Raw genomic sequence first — 20,159 nt, forward strand, 5'->3', positions numbered from 1 at the left:
GATTTGGTATTCTAATGTTGTGCCCCCGTATGTGTAAGTCTGGTACAGCCATTGCGATCTGGTATTCTAATGTGATGCCCCCGTATGTGTAACTTTGGTACAGCCATTACGATCTGTTATTCTAATGCTATGTCTCTGTATGTGTAAATCTGGTACAGCTATTACTATCTGGTATTCTTTTGTTGTGTCTCAGTATGTGTAACTCTGGTACACCCATTGCGATCTGGTACTCTAATGCTGAGTCCGAGTATGTGTAACTCTGGTACATTCATACCTATCTGGTATTCTTATGTTATGTCCCAGTATGTGTAAGTCTGGTATAGCCATTGCGATATGGTAATCTCATGCTGTATCTTAGTATGTGCAACTGTGGAACTACCACAATTCTATCTTGTGTTCCTGAATGTATAGCTCTAGTACGATTTGACTAAAGTACATCTCCTATTACGCTACGCTTAAGATCAGAGAACGAGCTATTGATAGCCTCGTTCTGACGACCCTTTCGCTAGCCAATCAGGGCTTAACTTAAAAGATTTTGCAAATCTATAGTTAGCCTTGATTTTTGATATTTACAATTCATATGTCGTGTTGTGCCAAATAGCCGGTTAGCTGAGTCGGTAGGCCACTTGCTCTGTAAGCGAGGGGTTCCGGGTTCGAGCCCTGGATTGACTACACATTTTTCTTACTCTTTGACTTTCGAACAAGTCGTCTTATTGGTTCAAATAAAAATGGATTTGAGAAAATAAAAATAGCAATATTGGAAATCCAAAAAATACAGAAGACGAATGTGAATGTGTCATTCTCAGATCTTCATTTAGAAGATCAAGCACTTTAGTCAGATTGAGCTCCAGTACAGCTATTGTAAAATAGTGTTTTAATGTGTTTATGTATGTGTTATTCTGTTATAGACATTGATCTCAGTTAATATGCGCAGAAATATGTCATTCTCGAAACAGCCAAACCTGCATTCTCATTCCTGGTTATTAGATTGTTTGGACTCAGATGCGGAAATACTGCATGACTTTAGGAGCGAAATATTTTCTCGCGAAAAAAAAAAAAACGTAATTTCGCCATAACCAGTCGACCCTTTTTTGCACACAGTGTTAATATAAATAAATAGGCATGATTTTATCATGTAAGATCACACAACTAGACAAAATGATAACTGAAGCTGATCGATCAGTATGATCAAGGGATTTTGAAAATGAACAGCACTCGGTATGTGGGTTAATAAAAAAAAATGTTGTACAAAGACTCGATAAAATCTGTGAAAAAGATCCTTTGAAAGCACAGAACTCAGCCAAGCCAAAACAATACCTAAAACAGCAGACTCAGTTTGACTTGGTGTACGCCAGGACCAAGGTTTAATAAACAGGTTTAGCGCATTAGAATCTAGCCTATTCCTCATCTAGAGAAGACATAAATCTTCCAGGCAATGATATTTTCTCATATATAGAAATGCGTACAAACATTATGCATGATTGATATGAATGTTTATGCATTGAAAATGCAATTTCATGATTTATTTGTCGTTGTAATTTACTCTTAAAGAATTAATTTAAATGTAAAGGACGCGTCTGTAATTTGCGAACTCATCTGTTTATGTTGCTCTTGGTACATCATCACATTGTATAGAATAAAGTTCGTATTTCTGAAACGCAGTATTTATTAAACCTATGCATTTCAGAGCTTGTCAAAAGAACAACAAACAACTTAACTGTTAATGATATTAATATGTTGCTGAGGTGAAATACAGGTTACTTGGAAGTGTACAAGTAAACAAAAATAAGAAGCGAAATGATGTTTAAATTTATTACTTAAATAACACTGCTTAAAATGGTTTGTTTTATGGCTTTGTTAAAGGAAATTCCAAACACTGCAAAAGAAACTTCCTAAGGCATTCGAAATAGAACGTTTTTCCACTAAAATTTCCGTTAGAGCAAATGTAGGAATGTACTTGACTGATGCTTTGAGGAGCAGAGAGACTGGAGACTATGGCAATTGGATATAAACTTAGAAGTATGAAATTTAATATCTATGTTTAAGAACTTGGGACAGATTAAACTTTATATATTTGAATATCGTGTTTGTTGGTTATCATCCGAAGAGTATGCCACAATATATGTGTAAGTATAAAGTCTGTTCAAAGTCACTATCCAGAGCAACAGCAGAAGTTTGGCCCGCAGCCGGATGACGCACAACTGTTATACCTATAGGTATGCAGACCTACTTTGCCAGTGTCCGAGGCTGGTAGTTGCACACCGCCATACACGTGTAATGAGTTGAAGCAGGTTTTCCTGAAAACATAATAAATTTCACATATATTTAAACAATAACAAAGATAAAATCATTCCCACCTTTTACTATTGACTTCATTAGAGTAACGCGATATAAGTATATATATAGAAAGAGAGACGTGATAAAAACATTCGTTGTTGAAATTTGCATAAAACTGCATAGTATACAACAAATGTTATCAACAATCCTTTATTTTTGTAAAGAGTGAAAGAAATAAGTTTACGTGAGGTCTTTACAAACTGCATTGCAATCAACCGTTGAGCTGGATGAACATTGTCGTCTAACAGCGTACACGTGGTTTGATCCGGGTAGAATAGCGGTACAGGCGGACTGTGCTATATAATCTTTAAAAGCGTTGGGATTTGGAACTGCGTCTGCAAAATGTATTCAAATAAAGAGCAATACTGTCAAATAGTACTAGCACAATTATTGTCCACAAGGTTCTCTACGAAACAGAAATAAACATTTCTGTCTGTCAACATACATTTGTACCATCTTTCCCAATGTTCGGGTCATGTAAGAACTATATGGCATGGGAAACAAAGATAAATATTACGCATAAAAAGCCACGTCCTAAGAACGCAAGCTATGAAAAGTCAACTTTGACTTTTAAATAGGATCTCCCTATATCTATATTGAATAAAGACCGTCTGTTTCGTGTCTAAAGTCTAGTCTTAATTCTATTACACCTGGCACGATCCTCATTAAGAGTGCATTTATCACATAAGCAACTCTCGTTCAGTCAACCGTTTTTGTTACTATTCATTATTTTCGTAATTAATTATTAGTCGGCCACATTAATTAACATAATGTGTCATACGTTATGACAAGCAACTTGCTTTGTGTATATGGCAAATGATTTATCATAACATGATTATTTTGTAGAAAAAAAACCCAGCTTTATAAGGTTTGCAGCTTTATTTCTTATTCTGTGTCTTTCAACAAAGTAAGTTCAGATATAAGTACAAAATACAGGGAATTCGATAGCAAGTTCGAAAACTTCACTTTTGTTATGTAAACAATTAAAGTGAGGACTTTGACAGAAAATGTATGCCGAACTAAAATAAATCCTTAGAACTGTGCAAACTCATGGAAAAATGCTATTAATTTTTCGCATATGTTTTTGTAGGTAAACTCTGGGTCTCCTAGCTAAAAACCTAATTCCTCCATAGTCGCACTGGCGATATTTGATAGAAAAATCTGTATAATTAATGTTTATAAGGCACTTTGCGATTATATCTTGTTAATATCACACGGATGCAATTAGATAAAAACAGTATAATTTTAAAACCGCGCCATTGTCGTGTACAATCGGGTATATTTGAAACATAATTTGAGGTATTTTCTTTCGTAATAAAACATTTTCCTTCATTATTTACATAGGAATGTTTAATAAACATAGACTTTATAAATTCGGCTTTTCGAAAGTACTGCGGAAGTCATAGGCCTCGTGAAAAATCAAGCCACTTAATACATATCTAGCCGAACATTAGTTTGACTACTCGGATCATTCTGTACATAATTCATCCAGAATGTTTAGAACGTGTAACATTTAACAAACCGTCTTTCAATTTTCTTGTCGAGCTTATGGCCAACCTGACAACACACATAAAACAAGTTCCAAAGTATTTACCAAACATAACTTTAATATTGCATTTTGCAGTTATATTTTTTATCAAAATCTACACATTTTATATTTACAACAGTATCTGAAGAAAACTAAACTGCATTATAAATATAAATTATAATAGATCTAATTAAGCGTAAGAATAATAAAGACGCTTGATTTGATCATGTGATCGATTCTGAAACCGACACTTGTTTTGAGCATGTGACCAATTCTGAAATCCAATAACTAGTTTCAGTACGCTCAAAAAAAATGTGTTCATGATTCTGCGTGAAAATAGCAACTACTAAGGAATTGCAACGCCACTGATAAGCCGATAGATTATTGATTTTTTCAACGCCGTGCCTCGACACCGTTGTGGATGTGTATTCCTTATGGAGTCTTATGTTCCGTGCTCTAGTTATTTTTGAGCAGCATACCTATGATCATGGATGGCAGCTCGATTCTTCGCCTCCCATACCAACCTGGGCACTGTTTATAGCAAAAAATAGCCGGTGCCGACGCAAAGAAACCGCCGATATAGCAGATTTCGCAAAGAGTCCGCCGATATGGATATGCACTGTGAATTGGAGAGAGCATCCTGAATATACATGTCATCTAGGGAAGGTTTGAATCCATAGAGATGTTGTCAAAAGTTATGGCATCAGAATCTTGCGGGCATGCAGTCATTTCAATAGCAACCACCACGCCATCGCAAATCAGGGGAGTTATTTTTTTCACTTTTTCCAGAAATCCGACCTCACTATAGGGCCAATAGAAACGCGCTTATTCTAGAAAAATATAGCATTTCCCAAACTGAACATGTGCCCGATTCTTAATTTAGTCTAAAGATCAGAACATTATGTATATGACGTGTTTAACATATAATGTTCGGGAAATCCTTGAAAAAGGACCGAAGAAAAAATTCATCCCCAGAGTTTTATATAAAAAAACGCCATATACGCTGATCAAATGGTATTTATCTGCAGGAAAATTATCGTTTAACGTAAAGAGTGCGCTAAATACTGTTATAATTGCGCGTACATATACGTATTTTATCATTTTTCAGACCGACTATTCTTTGGTATGGGAGGTAATCAGCCATTCCGCGATGATAACCTGCCGCAGGTGCCCGTTATATTTCGGCCTCATTTTCTTGGTAATTATCCGTGCAGATGTACATTAATGTTAAATGTATTTCATCTATCTGAGGGTGCAAATGGTTTCTGATGGTGATATTCGAAGGCAGAACCACCAGAAATCTTGTTCTTTTTCCACGGGCTTTTCGTATCCTAATTTACTCGAACCTAACTGTATACGCCAGTTCGGCAAGTTCACTGATATGACGAATCACGGTTTTCATAGTGTTTAATGTATTTCTTATATTATGATATTGATAGTCTGAAATGCAGGTGTATATTAAATAACCTAAAATTGAAACAGACAATGTTATTTTGATCAACAAACATAACAAACAATATGAATAAAAATAGCATCATATATGTTTTTAAGAAAACAGTTACTGAATATTAGCAATAGTTGGAATGGAAAAAGGTAGATCTACAAAAATATTTTTACAGGTGTTTGTGTGTTAACTTATGACGACTTCTTATTAAAATGATGCTTATTTGTAACAAAAACATTCCTGACTTTTTTAATTGATAAGTATTGTACACATTAGAAAACATAGCCTAGATTTTTTCAATGTCAGTTCAAGGAAATCCTGTTCCTTTAAAATTTCACATATTGGAATATTTTGACATTCTTTCCAAACTTTTATAAAGTGTTATACAATTTGCCTGTTTCTGTTAGACTGTCAAGAACACGTGGTGTTAGGACATAGAGTGCAAACAGAAGTATTGAAGAAATTGAAATACATTGTATAGCTTTATCTTTTACATTTTATCAAACCTGGCAATGAAAGGTTTTTGTTTGTCGATGAACAACTGCTATTGAACAAGACTAGATTTCTTATCTTTACCTTTTCAACAAAATATAGAAGTGTATTGAACACAAAATTAATGAATTTTATTGTTGTGCACTGTTAAAGTTGTGACCACTCCAGTTCTTGCCACACACAAGTGCATTACATAATGCCTGTATGTATTTCCTGACATGAATGGGTTACATCAAGTCTTGCAACTGCAAAACATTGCCCCCCATCAGTCCTCTCAGTACTTTGATTTTGGCATGTAATGTGTTTTGTGATAAATGTCCCTAGGCGGGGAAAGATTGTAACAAATTCTTGTTTAATAGCACATAACACTTTTGTACGGAACACAGCTCCAAACTTATTGCAGAGTTTTGTTAAAACTTCACACAATGAAAAAGTGCATTGTACTAAAACATAATTCTGTCTTGCTTATTTTTAGAAGTTCGCCCCTTGATGAAATTTACTTGTCCGAGGTATAACCTTAAAAGTTGTCAAGAGATTTTATTGAAACTGCATACAAAGATGGAGGAAATAAGCAGAAGTGCAGTGTACAAAAACTGTAACTGTATCTTACTTACTTTTTCCACAATTTTCCTATAATTATTTCTTTTTACCTTGTGACGCATCCCGAGCGTGGAGAAGAACATCTAAGAAACTGCAGTGTATATAAACTGTAATATTATATTCAACTCAGTAGTTCAGTGGCAGGGGCCAGTTTCGCATTGGGTACGTTTTTTAAATAAAATAGACAGGTTTACTTGAAAGGCATTTACTGGTTATTTATGATGTTTATAGAACTGAGGATTCCTGCGTACAAGTAGTTATTGTGTAAAGTAAATATGTGACTTGAATCGATTTTCCTAGCTCCGTGTAGACGGCCGGGTATAAAGTCTTACCTGAGGTAACGGAATTCAGACGAAATGGAAACGGCCATTCATCCATCGAGATTCAGCTCAAAATAGAGAAAAAAGTAAACGGTTATGTGACACTTTTCTTCCCACCATTATTTTCGTCTGGCCACATGCTTTAAAAATATGCATGTGTTTTATGTCAGTCATTTGCAGATAATACGGTACAGGTCGCGCAAAGTGTGCATTTTTGGCCATTTTTGCCTCAGAATTTAGTGTCATGAAACCTGCGTTTTACGCGTTTTTATCACAGAATCAACATAATCGGCAGGCTGAAAATGTCACACAATGAAGTGCTAAGTTTATGCAATACAATCACTCAAAACTTGCCTTGAATTTATCAAAATTGGATTTTTCATTTTTTTTTCATTTTTTTTTGCACTGGTATCAGCGCAGATTTGTGGAATTTTCAAATTAACTGTCCCTTGCCCCCATAATTAACAGTCACATTTTACACGAAACATTTTCTTCCAACTTGAGTCATATTCTTTTGACAATGAGTTAGAAGGCTACTCTAGAATTTTAGAACATTGTTACGAGTAGTCTAGCAATACGGGATTTGATAATAACAAGCAAATATTTGATGGATTTGTCAAGGATCGTGTTAGAATCGAAATTATATACTAATATAGTATCTCAAAAAGTGATTTTCTATAAAATGAAACCGTTGTTTGTTGTTCACATGCGTATTATCATATCCCGAGGGCGCAGCCCGAGTGACGTTATTCCTTCTCATCTGAACTTCAACGAAAGATTTTATTCGAAAATAGATAACTGTTTGGAATATATTATTTCTTTAAAGAAAAAACAAATATGCCAACGTAAAAAAGACCGATAAAATACATACGCGGTTTGTCTGAGCAACAGCAGAAGTTAGGACCACAGTTAGTCCCTGAACAACTATTGTATTTGTATGTATGAAGTCCCTGTTTTCCAGTTTCTGCACCTCCCAGAATTATCCCACTGTAGACGTGTAAGGCATTGAAACACTTTTTCCTGTCATTTTGAAGAAAAAAAGAAGAACATTTCTTAACGTCTTGCTCTGCTTAAGCTCAAAACAATGCTTCGTACAATTATGACACTAGTATGGTATATTTTTTTTAGTTACTCTTTTCTTAATCATGTACATTTTTCTGCTAACTTCAAGTTATAATGAACTTTCGTGAGCTTTTTAACACTTTTGTCATTCACTATATAAATAGTGTATGCCTTAGGTGTGAGAGGTCCTGGGTTAGAGTCTCAGTCAGGCGTTAAGTATTGTATAGGACTGTTCAGCTGTTCTATATTTTTAGCGAACAGTATATTGGACCATTCAAGAGCACTGTTGAATGCAAAATGAAACACATCCAAATAGAATATGTACAATATATATTACGCCGTCCTAAATGTCCAAGAAGGGTTACATTTCCTTGATCACAAAATATTCGTTTTTATACGCAAGAGGGCCACGATGGCCCTATATCGCTCACCTGGTTAAATGGTTGCTATGAAGATTTACATTTAAGTTTGACCCCGGGGTCATGATTTGAACAAACTTGGTAGAGATCCACTAGGCAATGCTACAGACCAAATATCTAAGCTCTAGGCCTTCTAGTTTATTTCTAGACATTTTTTGGAAGATTTTCCTATGTACAATCAAGTAACCCCTGGGGCGGGGTCAATTTGACGCCGGGGATCATGATTTCAACAAATTTTGTAGAGGTCCTCTAGGCTACATGTCAAATGTCTAAGCACTATGCCTTCGGGTTTATTTTTAGAATTTTTTTGAAGATTTTCCGATGTACAATTAAGTTACCGCTGGGGCGGGGTCAATTTGACCCCGGGGGTCACGATTTAAAAAAAATTTGTTGAAGTCTACTAGGCAATGTTACATATCAAATATCTAAGATCTAGGCATTTGGATTTATTTTAAGCAAATTTATGAAACAATCAAGTAACCCCTGGGGCTGGGTTAATTTGACCCTGGGGGGTCAAGTTTGAACAAATTTTGTAGAGGTCCACTAGGCAATGCTACATGTCAAATATCTAAGTTCTAGACCTTCTGGTTTATTTTCTGAAAATTTATGAAGATTTCCCTATGTACAATCAAGTAACCCCTGGGGCACGGTCAATTTGATCCTGGGGGTCAATATTTGAATAAATTTTGTAGAGGTCTACTAGACAATGCTACATGTCAAATATCTAAGCTGTACGCCTTCCGGTTTATTTTTAGAAAATTTTGAAGATTTTTCTATGTACAATCAAGTAACCCTATGGGGCGGAGTCAATTTGACCCCAAGGGTCATGATTTGAATAAATTTTGTAGAAGTCTACTAGGCAATGCTACATGTCAAATATCTAAGATCCACGCCTTCTGGTTTATTTTTTTTTTTTTTTTTTTGAAAATTTTTGAAGATTTTCCTATGTAAAATCAAGTGACCCCTGGGGCGGGGTCAATTTTGACCCCGGTGGTCTTGATTTTAATAAATTTTGTAGAGGTCTACTAGGCAATGCTACATCTTAAATATCTAAGCTCTAGGCCTTCTGGTTTATTTTTAGATTTTTTTTGAAAATTTTCTTATGTAAACTCAAGTGACCCATGGGGCGGGGTCAATTTTGACCCCGAGAGTCATGATTTGAACAAATTTTATAGGGGTCTACTAGGCATGTCAAATATCTAAGCTCTAGGCCTTCTGCTTTTTTTTATATTAATTTGAAGATTTTCCTTTAGAAATCTATGTAAAATCAAGTGACCCCTGGGGCGGGGTCAATTTTGATCCCGGTGTCATGATTTGAACAACTTTAGTAAAGTCCACTAGGCAATGCTACATGTCAAATATCTAAGCTCTAGGGCTTCTGGTTTTTGAGAAGAAGAGTTTTTAAGATTTTCCTATGTAAAATCATATGACCCCTCGGGCGGGGTCAATTTTGACCCCGGTGTCATGATTTGAACAAACTTGGTAGAAGTCCACTAGGCAATGCTTCACACCAAATATCTAAGCTCTAGGGCTTCTGGTTTTTGAGAAGAAGATTTTTAAAGTTTTTCCTTTCGGTTTCCATGGCAACCAGAGTTCTGCATGGAATTCAATTTTTGTAGAGCTTCACCCAAGGAACATTCCTGTAACGTTTGGATGAAATTGGCCTAGCGGTTTATCAGGAGATACGTTTACGGACAGACGACGGACGACGGACGCCGGACGGTGAGTGATCACAGTACCTCACCCCTGAGCCTTTGGCTCAGGTGAGCTAAAAATATCAAATGTTCATAACTATATATGTTCTTTTGATTATTTTTGAGAAATATATAGATATCCGCACGCACTTAAAAGCCTTTTAACTTCATATAAGCAAATCTACTGTAAGATTGATTTTTTTATCATAAGGCTTACTTCACTGTGTTTAAACCCTTAACAATTACTTCCCGTTTGGAGCTATGACACCGTTTGCATTTTTCAGAATAGGTTACAGACCGCCTTTTTCTATAAAGTCTTACTTCCAATGGGTGACATGCATTAGAAAAAACAATTTTTATACCCTATATTACTGCACACTGCATCGCAAGTAGTGGGTGTGTTCGATGAGCATGTTCGTCGTACAGCATATATATGATCAGGTTCCGTGATGAGTGATGTACATGTTCCTTGTGCTATCTCATCCTTGTAATCAAATGATTGGACAAAACCTGTGTATGTATACATAAATGTAAGCTACTTATACACCGTGCGAATACACTGTATGGGACCGGCACATGCTTGTCAACATTAATATCGAAAATCTAAATGAATCTACCCCTATACATGTGTATATAAACGATGTTGAACAAAGCATGTTTTCTCATTCTCGGGATGTACCGGACCCTTTGGAATTTAGCAGTCATCTTAACTGGACAAACTGATCATTCTTGTGCGTCAGTCGTACTATTAATAGATCGATTGAGTCTTAATTATTTGTTTACGTTTTATATGGGATTTCTGTCTGTCAGACCAGAGTTATGGTCCTTGATCAAGTCAAAAATATGTATAAAGGACATTAAAGTTTGTGTCACATGTATCTCAAAAAGTATTAAACTTAAAGTCGTAACACATTTGGGGAATATTATATAATATGTTAGCTGTTGGTGTTCCCTTTCGGATTCCACTCAGCCAGACAAGAGTTATTATCCTTGACTTGTTTGATATTTGTCCTTGATTTTTTTGTTAGTGGAGGTAGTGGTGGTGATGGTTCCAGTAGCTAGCAACATTCGTCAGCACATCAGCATCAAATACAATATAACGCTTGAGGGCAATTCTCGGATAGATTATAAGGATCTTACATGCCTGCCTGTGTAAGACAGTCAGGTTTTTCCCTACCCGAGGGTAAATGTGAATGAAACACCGAGCGTTAGCGAGGTTTTATATCCAAGCTGTCCTGACGGTCGGCGAAGGCCGGGAAGATAGCTGCCTTACACAGGCAGATATGTTGGATCATTTTATCATTTTTCATGCCTATCTTGTGATGACGAATAGATTTGTGTATTTCCAGGCATTATTTATATAGATCTAGTTTATGACATCATAATAGTGCCAGTTCTATGTGACTTCACCTGAGTGCACGCTATTTTAGACAAGGTTTTTCCCTAGGGAAATACAGGAATATCTATCACCGGCGCGTGCTCGGACAAATGTATACTTTCCCCGCTAGGTAGGCAAGAAAATGACTTTTCCATGGGCCGTCAGAAAGTCAATGAATGCATTCTATATCGCTTTGGTGTGATTACCATGCCTGAATGCAACTCCCGTGTAGATAATGACTTTTCCATAATGTGACGTGCGTGATGTATAACCATGCATTTAGGGTCCGCCACCAAGTGCAAAAACGAAATATTAGAAACTAAAATAGATCTGAAAAATAATAATTTAGTTGCGGGAGTTTGATCATGCATTATAGTAAAAGTAATGACTGTTTTTCATTAATCAATATTGTATCATTGTATCATTAAGATAAAATAGCTATTTTTAATTACATGTATTAATATAAAGAAACTACTTTTATTTATAAGTAGAATAACTATATTACTAGCATTAAGGAGTGACCTGTCGCTTTTATTAATAGATTTGAAAGGTTACTAGAATAAACCACTTCAGTAAAGGGGTACCCTACCTTTTTGTAACTTATTTTATAATAAATATTTAAATGACTGCCGCTTCGACAATTAGACGCCGTGGTGCCGTGGTGCCGCGGTAAGCGTGACGGCTCTTGAATCTAACTTTTGTGAGTTCGAATTCCAACGGTGATCAATATTTTTTTTCTTTTTTATTTTAATTTATTTATTTTCATTTTATATTTTGGTAACATACATTTAAAATGATAATCATGTTAAAGATGTATTTGAATTGCATTACTTGTATCATAATGCTAGTTTTGCATAATAAGGTTTTTCAAATATTTTTTTGATTGTGAATTATTCAACATGGTTGACATAGCTCTTGACAATTTTGTCATTCAATTAGCTGATGACACTGATTTGGAGGAAACCGACGCCGTCAGCGAGTGTGAGGATGCTCCATTGGGCGCGTGTGTTTGAAATGTTATGAATGTTTTGAAAGTGTATGAATGAAATAAGAACTGAAATTGAAATGATGAAATAAAATGAAATTTAAAAAAAATATGCAAAATATAAATAAAACAAATTCAATCATAAAACAATCGCCCTTTGTGGGATTCGAACCCACAGCCTCTTAATCGCAAAAAGTTAAATCATTATCAAGATGCTTCAATTCTACCAAATGAGCTATCAACGCAATTTCAATCCGCCTAGTATTCAAAATATATTTACAGTTTTAAATAAGTCAAATATCTTTCAAACCCTTATTTAATAAATGGAACAGTCTGGAAAATCCAAATCTAAAAATAAAAGCGACAGGTCACTCCTAATTGCTAATAAGTTTTGTTGTAACTAAAAATAAACAATGATCTCATTCTAAAAATAGATCGACGCATGCACATTAAGAACTAGTACATTTACCACTGGAGTCATTTTCTCGTGGTGGTTCGAGGATGAACATATATGATGAGGACTTTCCTAGTTTATTTTCCAGTTAGGAGAATCTGCTTATTTTAAACATGTTCCTTTATCTAAAATAAATTCTTTTTCTATACATGTATATTATCTGAAGAAAGGCTTACTCTTATTTCATTTATAATAATTATGTTATTATGTATATATTTAACTTTTAAAAGAACCACAATGTTACATTTATGATATTAGGACTGACCCTCAATGTCCGCGAACAACGGCCCGAGATAGGGTATTCGAGTCAGCTCCGTATACTTCTGCGACAATCTCATTACCTATATTTAGAACGCAAGGCCGTTATAAAGATCAATATGTCATCCTAACGATCGTTTCTTTTTGTTACATCGTGAAGTCATTCTTTAAATAAAATGATGATGTCATTCAAAAAAAAAAGATACAAAATGGCCGCCACGCATTTGCTATGTTGTTATTCTCGGTCATGCGCAGTCATGATGCCAAACCGCCTTAACTACTATTGTTACATACAAAATTTTTCTACTGGACTTAAGATTTTTATGTACGAGCTACTAGATGCACTGTTTGAGAAAAATTGAGAAAATACCCTTTTCCAATAATCCTTTCATATGATATTCTTTGTAGCACACTACAATACAACATCTGCTACAAAAAATTCTATAAACATTTTAAAGAAATCGGCATTTTATTTCAAATTTGATATGCATACAAATAATGTTTAATTTTACATTACATTATATACTTGTAACACAATGATAGCTCGCAGGTCAGTTTTCAGTTAATTCATCATTGTGTGTATTTTATCTATTATTGATTTTGGTAGATAATCCTGATAATTCTTACAAATGATACGAATTCTGTTTACATGCGTAGGTCATTGTTGGTATTTACTACTCAAGCAATTTTCGTAACATCGGAGTGTTTTATCCATTACGTTTTGGCCTAAATGACTTTGTTTACTATTATTACCGATCAGATATTGCGAAATTCTCAAAGAAATTGATTTGGTCAGCCTTAATTACTTTATTTTTGTTTTCGATGGAATTTTCATTAATTGGCCAGAAATGTTAATTACTTTGTTTACCTGTTCAGTATATTGTTGTTGTTTACAATTTATACAAAATGAATCACCGTTGAATGTTTTATCTATTAGATTTGACCCTAATTATTTTGTTTGTTTCGGTAACAGTCATTTATTTACGGAAATACACAATGGTGATTGATTCTACATCTGTTGTTTACTATTATATGAGTACTTAATGGACGTTTTGATTGACATGTTTTTGAAATTGCTTTGAATATTTTGAAATACTTGTAAACATGTTATTGCGTTTTAATTCGTGAAAAAGGTATAAATACTCAGAATATTAACAGAAGAGAGGAGAATGGGGAGAGGAGGACTGAGTCAAGAAAAGATAGGACTGAGTTAAGAATCAGGAAGTTAGAAATGTTTTACAAAAATGGGATCGGATAATTGGCAGTTCGGATCGGTTCAGATCAGCTCGGTTAAGTTCGATTTTTTGGGCTCGGGTTTAAGAGCGGGTTAAAAATAACTGTGGGAGTTTTAGAATTGACTATTATGTCATAGAACTTTTGGACTTAAGAATAAAAAATTAATTAAAAGTTTGACGCGGGAAAATACTATTTAAAAAGCTGATGTATTTATACCTGAATTGATTGTTAGTATAGTTGACGTCTGTATAACCTTGTAAATAAAACCGAGTGTGAAAAAACTGCTGACTTTCTAAATCTATGCAACCAGTGGTGGTGTTACATACTGTACTATTTAATTTACTATGACTGATAAGCTTAGTTAACAAACAACTAATCTTTCTATCTTCTTGACTGATTGAAGACTGGTATCGCTGTCAGTTTCGAAAGTATGTGTGTTGTTGTCATTGTGTACCTCGGAGGAGGTCATCAATGCATTTGTCCATTTACAGCATATGACAGAGAAATCATAGAAACAGCTGTTTGGCAAACAATCACACACTAAACTCGACAACAATTCTAGTTCCTAAAGGACTATCATAGCATTTTATGTTAAAGGTCACCACACGCTGTGTCATTTTATAACACTTTTCGCATGCACGGATACTAAACAGTGCATGCGGTACCGCCTGCGCCGACGAGGATTGAAGGCACTTCGCTTCCGGTACCACAGGCACTTCGCCAATGTTTACAAAACAAGTGAGATCGGTGAGTGATTTTTTTTTCATTTTTGTCATTTTGTTACTACACGGAGCATTTTGTCAAAAATCGTGGAATATAGCAGAGTGTAGATGTATCTTATGTTCATATCCATGCTAAATCTAGTGGCAAATGATCAATTTCCTAGAAACGCAAGGACAAATAAGTTGGGAATGAAACGTGATTTTTTTCACATCAGCATCTGTTTAGACTCATTTCTTTTCGCTGACCCAAACCGTATCGTCAATGCCGTCGTAAATTATATCTATAAATGACATGTGATCTGCCAAAACATAAAATGTGTCAAGAAAATTCCGAATTTGAACGTTATGTCAATTTTGGAAAAGTGCAACAGGCACTTCTTCGATGCCGCAGCCCGTTCGAGGATCCGCAGGTACTTCTAAAAGATCAAATAGTTTAGTAAACGGTTTATCTTCACGAGTAATCTGAAACTCTCTTCAGTACAAGATTGTTTTGGTCAATTGAAGCAAACTGTATTTTCCCAAACATTATGCTTTTAAAAAATTGCCTTTAACAACATATAACTTTGAAAGGTATAAGCGTAGTACCAAAGTAGCCTAATGATATTTATTAATTTTTACTGTACGACACGTTCTTAAATGTGACATTTTATATAAACCATTCTTTTATGACCCGCAATGCATAAATCATAGCAACGATATTATGTTGACGTCACGCAGACTTGATATAAAGCGCCATGTAAGCATCTAACTGTCAAATTTTATCAAATATTTAACTTTATAGCATGTTTTAAAGCGAAATGTCGCATTGCACAACTGTCTTGATTAATTTACAAAGAAATTGAGTTGGTTATTAACTTTGCAGAATAATTCGCCATAATTCGAAATAATTTCACTCGGACTGTGCCCCTGTGAAATTATTACGCCCGATGTAACCGCTCATCGTGTATAAATAGTGTTAAATTATTTCTTTAGTAATGTTCCAACGTCATGGTTACATACCAAATGATACGTCGTCAGTCACAATGTTTACAAGTTATGTAAAGATAATTTAGAAGACGAGTCTTGTGAGAAAACAAACAGATATTTTATTAATTAGTTTCTCAAATATGACTACATTTTCACGGTAAACAAAACACAACAAAACAATAAAGTAAATATTTGAATAAGGAAATAAATACATAGATGCATTATAATTATTTGCACCTAAATACATATATCGGAGTTTTCGTTATTTGCAATTATAGGTATAACAATAATCTCAAATATAAAGAAAAACTTAAAATAACAAAATACACGTTTGTAAACTTTTTTTTTTTTTTTTTTTTTTTGTTATTTGAACAATTCAGAAATCAATTTCAGAGCTTGTTGTCATTTTATTTACCTTTGTTATTTACCTTTGAAAGTTTAGGGGCACTATCTCAATGAGATATCAGTTATTTTTTGGCGTTTGAGTTTTTGTGTGAAAACGGAAAATTTAAGAAAATGCCTTATCCTGCAAAATTTCTATAATGAGCTCGTCCATCTTTCAATTTGGACAGTACAGTTAAATGTTAAAAGGGGTGCTTACCAAAAAGATACTGACTGAATGGCGAACAATGCAGATCATGAACTACACTGGTCGCAAATTCAGAATCGGACGTGTCCAGCATGATAAAGGTTAAATCATTTGTATTCATAACAAAATCATGCTTTTAAAAGACATAATGCACATGTAACCACATATAACATTGCTGGTAAGACAGCTTATCGGCTCAACAAGACTATATCTATGTTTCCAACAGAATGGTAAGGCAAACATGTAAGGCTTAGGCTTTGAAACTGAACGAAACTCTTACTGACATATGCCTTAAAATCAGGAAAAGGATTCCGGGAAGGAGTTGCACTTCTAAACAGTTCAGAGTTCTTAAAAAAAATACGATACTAGAGTTCTAGAAATGCAGAACATGTACATTTTTTATGTATTTGCAATAATATCAAAGCCGTAAGACTGATAAGTAAGTAAGATTTTCGTTAATCATTCTTTTTGAAAACAAAAAGTCCGGTCCGCTACACGCAAATTTTAACAGATGCTATCCTTTTGTAAAAGCTCGCCAGTGACCCGTTTATTATGTTAGTGTTCAACATAACTGAAACTGAAAGATCTGTGAAGTACATATACTGGTATACTACCGACCAATTACGCAGAAAGGAAACTTCTTTCTTTTAGACAGTGTCTCTTTGGGCCAGTAATATATTGCAATAGTTGGTTCTTAGCTTGCCAATGTCCTTGCAACTGCTCGCACAGAAAGAAAGGTAAAACAAGAAGTATCTTTAAACAAAGATACACGGCCGCATTAGAATTGTTTCACTACCGAGGAGATTCAGGTTTATGACGCAAGCTATTTCCACAGGAGTCTTGCAACGAATTATACTGTCCAACAATACAGCTCAGATCTAGAGCACCTGCACATCCCTTAAGAAAATATTATCTATTCCATTCGAAAACCTTTGTACTTTTTCATCCACTAATCAAAGTGTACAGTTTTAATCAGCTATTAATTGACCTTCACCCCAGATATTACACGAAGTAAAGGTGAAATCAATATCTGCCTACGGCCGGAAAAAAACTCCATACGATTCGAAAGATTCATTCTTTTTCGTTGTTTAGAACAAAAATCACATTGTAATACCGATCCGTAAAGACGAGCCGGAATAATGACTTTTTTGAAATCACAAATACCAACAATTTATCCATCATACCTCCGTACTATTGCACACTTCAGTTGTAACCCCTTTCAAATGTCACTTGAAAAGAAACTTAACATCCTTACAAAGTTGCAGAAAACGATGTTAAACCAAAGTATGTGAACTTTCAGCTTTGGGACATTATTACAAATGCATCAAAACAGTTACGTGTCATATCTTTCAGAAAATGGCCAGTTTTAAAAGGCGCACTATCCGGAAGTGTACAATCCGTTGAAAGGTATAATCAGTTAGCTGGCAACTGTTTTCTAAAATAATATACATTGCTGTTCAGTTTTCATATAAAGCAACTCTTTGTATCTATGATTTGATATGTTCGTAATTCCTGCACAGTGTATACCCAACTCTTAGTTTTAGTCCCATTTGTGACAATATTTAAGTAAAATGCCGATTTCCTTATAAATTTAAGAAAAACAAAGCATTTAAGTTTTCGAATAAAAATAAGCAATTGCATGATTCTATTAAAACTTACTAACAACTCACTATTCTAAAAGCTGAAAGAAATGTCAAATATTTATTTTCAATAAAGACATTGGGAAGAAGATTAGTTAATGTACCTTAATTATAAACCGAAGCAACAGTTCTTAACATGTATCATTTTTATTTTAAATAAAATGCATATAAAACAAGACTTACCGACAAATGATATTGTGTGGACAAAAACTGCAATGACGAATAGTTTCAGCATCATTTTCGTAAAGGTAAGGCGCTTTTTTTAACAAATATTTCAACACTTAAAATAGTATCCTTAATTAATGTTTTGTATTGCAAGCCTAGCGCTCTTATATATATCAACCTGTGAAAGATTAAGGCTCAATGGAAAAAAAAATTGTTTCTTAGGGACATTTCAAAAGATTAAAATGACTCAAAGACGATACGTTATTCTGTTGTAAAAAGTATATCATCTTTATTTTCAGAAAGTTATTACCTCATGCAAGTGGTATTTATAAATTCCGGGCGAGTGGATATTCCCGTTTTGTATGGACACATATATAATAAAAGCATTTACCCACAGGAAACTAACAATAAAATCAGCATTGCTTTACATTTCAAAACCTCCCAAAAGCATAAATCATTTTCTCTTTTTTCTTACAGCTGTTTACTATTTGTAAGTGTTTATTTCCATGAAAACATAATCGTTGCGAACTATCACGTTAACTGTCACAATAACAATCCGGGAGTCACTGGAGTGCATAACAACATGTAACATTGCTTACATCAAAATATGCCACAAAACCTTCCATGAAAAATGTTAATCCTTTAAAAATGGCTGCAAAATAAAGCAATTAAAAAATAAAATCGGTCAGATTATATATTCTTTAAGCTGCTGTACTTTTTTCAAATTTAAGATGTATGATGCTAAATATAGCCTGTGTAAAATTGTTTGATAATTTCGATTCACTTCACGGATCATCTTATACCGCAGAGAGGAAATTACAAGGAATTCGTGACGTCAGTCTTATTATTTATTTATTTCTATCGTTGGAAATAGGATAAGATTTTTTAAAGCTACAATAAACAATGTCATTATTTGGAGAATCATATATTTTTCCTAACCCATTCATTGCTTAACGCACGTCATATACGCCTGTTAGAAAAGTGGAACGAATTGTTCGAGAAACAGTAACGTCTACCATGAACCCCAAACAATTTTTCAGTTACCAAATTGTTTGGCAGGACCAGTTGTGCGAGAATAACGTGTTCCCATGAATAAATTCTTTTGAACTAAATATGATTTAAGTTTATGTGGAAACCGTTCAGTTTTGAAATGACAACCATGTACATGATAACCCATCATATCTTAGTAAGTTTTGGCGATAAACCAATAAAAAGTGGTGCCCGCATTTCATAAGAAATATTCATATCTTAATAAACTTATTTGCGTATTCGTGAATACTAATTAGTTAAAAATATGTTTTCCATGTTTGAAATCAATTTTGATATACCAAACAGTTCTGATCTGGTCTTAAAAGTCCCTCAGTATTTTCTTAAATGGTATTTTGTTATTCTGAATGTAAATAAATTACTCATCAAAAATGAACCATTGCTAGAATCAGCATCTCAGGAAACAAGATTGAAAAAATAATTGGTGATTACATGAGCTGTATCATATGAAAATATCGTGTAAACACTTCTTTCAGGGAGTCCTTTGTTTATAAACTTCACTACAGACAATGTCACAATTCCCAAAGAGTATTTCTTGATTTGATCATTACGCACTTTTATCCCCCCCCGACCCCCTCCCCCCACACCCCCCACCACCCCCACACCCCCTCGCAGAAGGCGAAGGAGGGTTATATATTGTTTTGCAGATGTCGGTCGGTCCGCAGACCAAATGGTTGCCGGATGATAACTCAAGAAAGCTTGGACCTAGGTTCATGAAAGTTGATAGGGAGGTTGGTCATGACCAGCAGATGACCATATCGATTTTGAGATCAGTAGATCAATGGCCAGAGACCACCAATTCAAAAATGTACAGGGAACTTAC

General features: G+C 34.6%; 1 protein-coding gene and 1 long non-coding RNA gene across 2 annotated transcripts in view; one reads left to right on the forward strand and one right to left on the reverse strand.

Annotated features, from left to right (window-relative positions):
- Positions 1-1,798: 1,798 nt before the first annotated feature.
- LOC123532105 (uncharacterized) lies at positions 1,799-18,466 on the reverse strand. Its single transcript, XM_045313465.2, has 5 exons — positions 18,308-18,466; positions 10,259-10,406; positions 7,593-7,741; positions 2,522-2,672; positions 1,799-2,297 (listed from the first exon to the last, which is right to left on the reverse strand). The coding sequence occupies exons 1-5, from the start codon at positions 18,360-18,362 to the stop codon at positions 2,153-2,155; spliced, it is 648 nt and encodes a 215-aa protein (XP_045169400.1). The 5' UTR covers positions 18,363-18,466; the 3' UTR covers positions 1,799-2,152.
- Positions 10,415-20,159, forward strand: part of LOC123532127 (uncharacterized) — a 35,372-nt gene continuing 25,627 nt past the window's right edge. Inside the window, exon 1 of the long non-coding RNA XR_006682587.2 lies at positions 10,415-14,954. This is a non-coding gene — a long non-coding RNA (uncharacterized LOC123532127). The remainder of the gene's footprint in view (positions 14,955-20,159) is intronic.

Source organism: Mercenaria mercenaria, chromosome 1 (assembly GCF_021730395.1).
Source record: "Mercenaria mercenaria strain notata chromosome 1, MADL_Memer_1, whole genome shotgun sequence".
Classification (NCBI taxonomy): Eukaryota; Metazoa; Mollusca; class Bivalvia; order Venerida; family Veneridae; genus Mercenaria; species Mercenaria mercenaria.

What these genes read in the sequence shown, in the direction of transcription:
- LOC123532105 (XM_045313465.2), bottom strand. Translation starts at nt 18,362, where the DNA reads ATGATGCTGAAACTATTCGTCATTGCAGTTTTTGTCCACACAATATCA. An exon ending in GCAGTGTGCAGTAATATAGG is followed by an intron (nt 7,742 to 10,258) that starts GTATAAAAATTG and finishes TCAAAATGACAG; the next exon opens with GAAAAAGTGTTTCAATGCCT. An exon ending in CTGTTGCTCAGACAAACCGC is followed by an intron (nt 2,673 to 7,592) that starts GTATGTATTTTA and finishes TACATTTTGCAG; the next exon opens with ACGCAGTTCCAAATCCCAAC.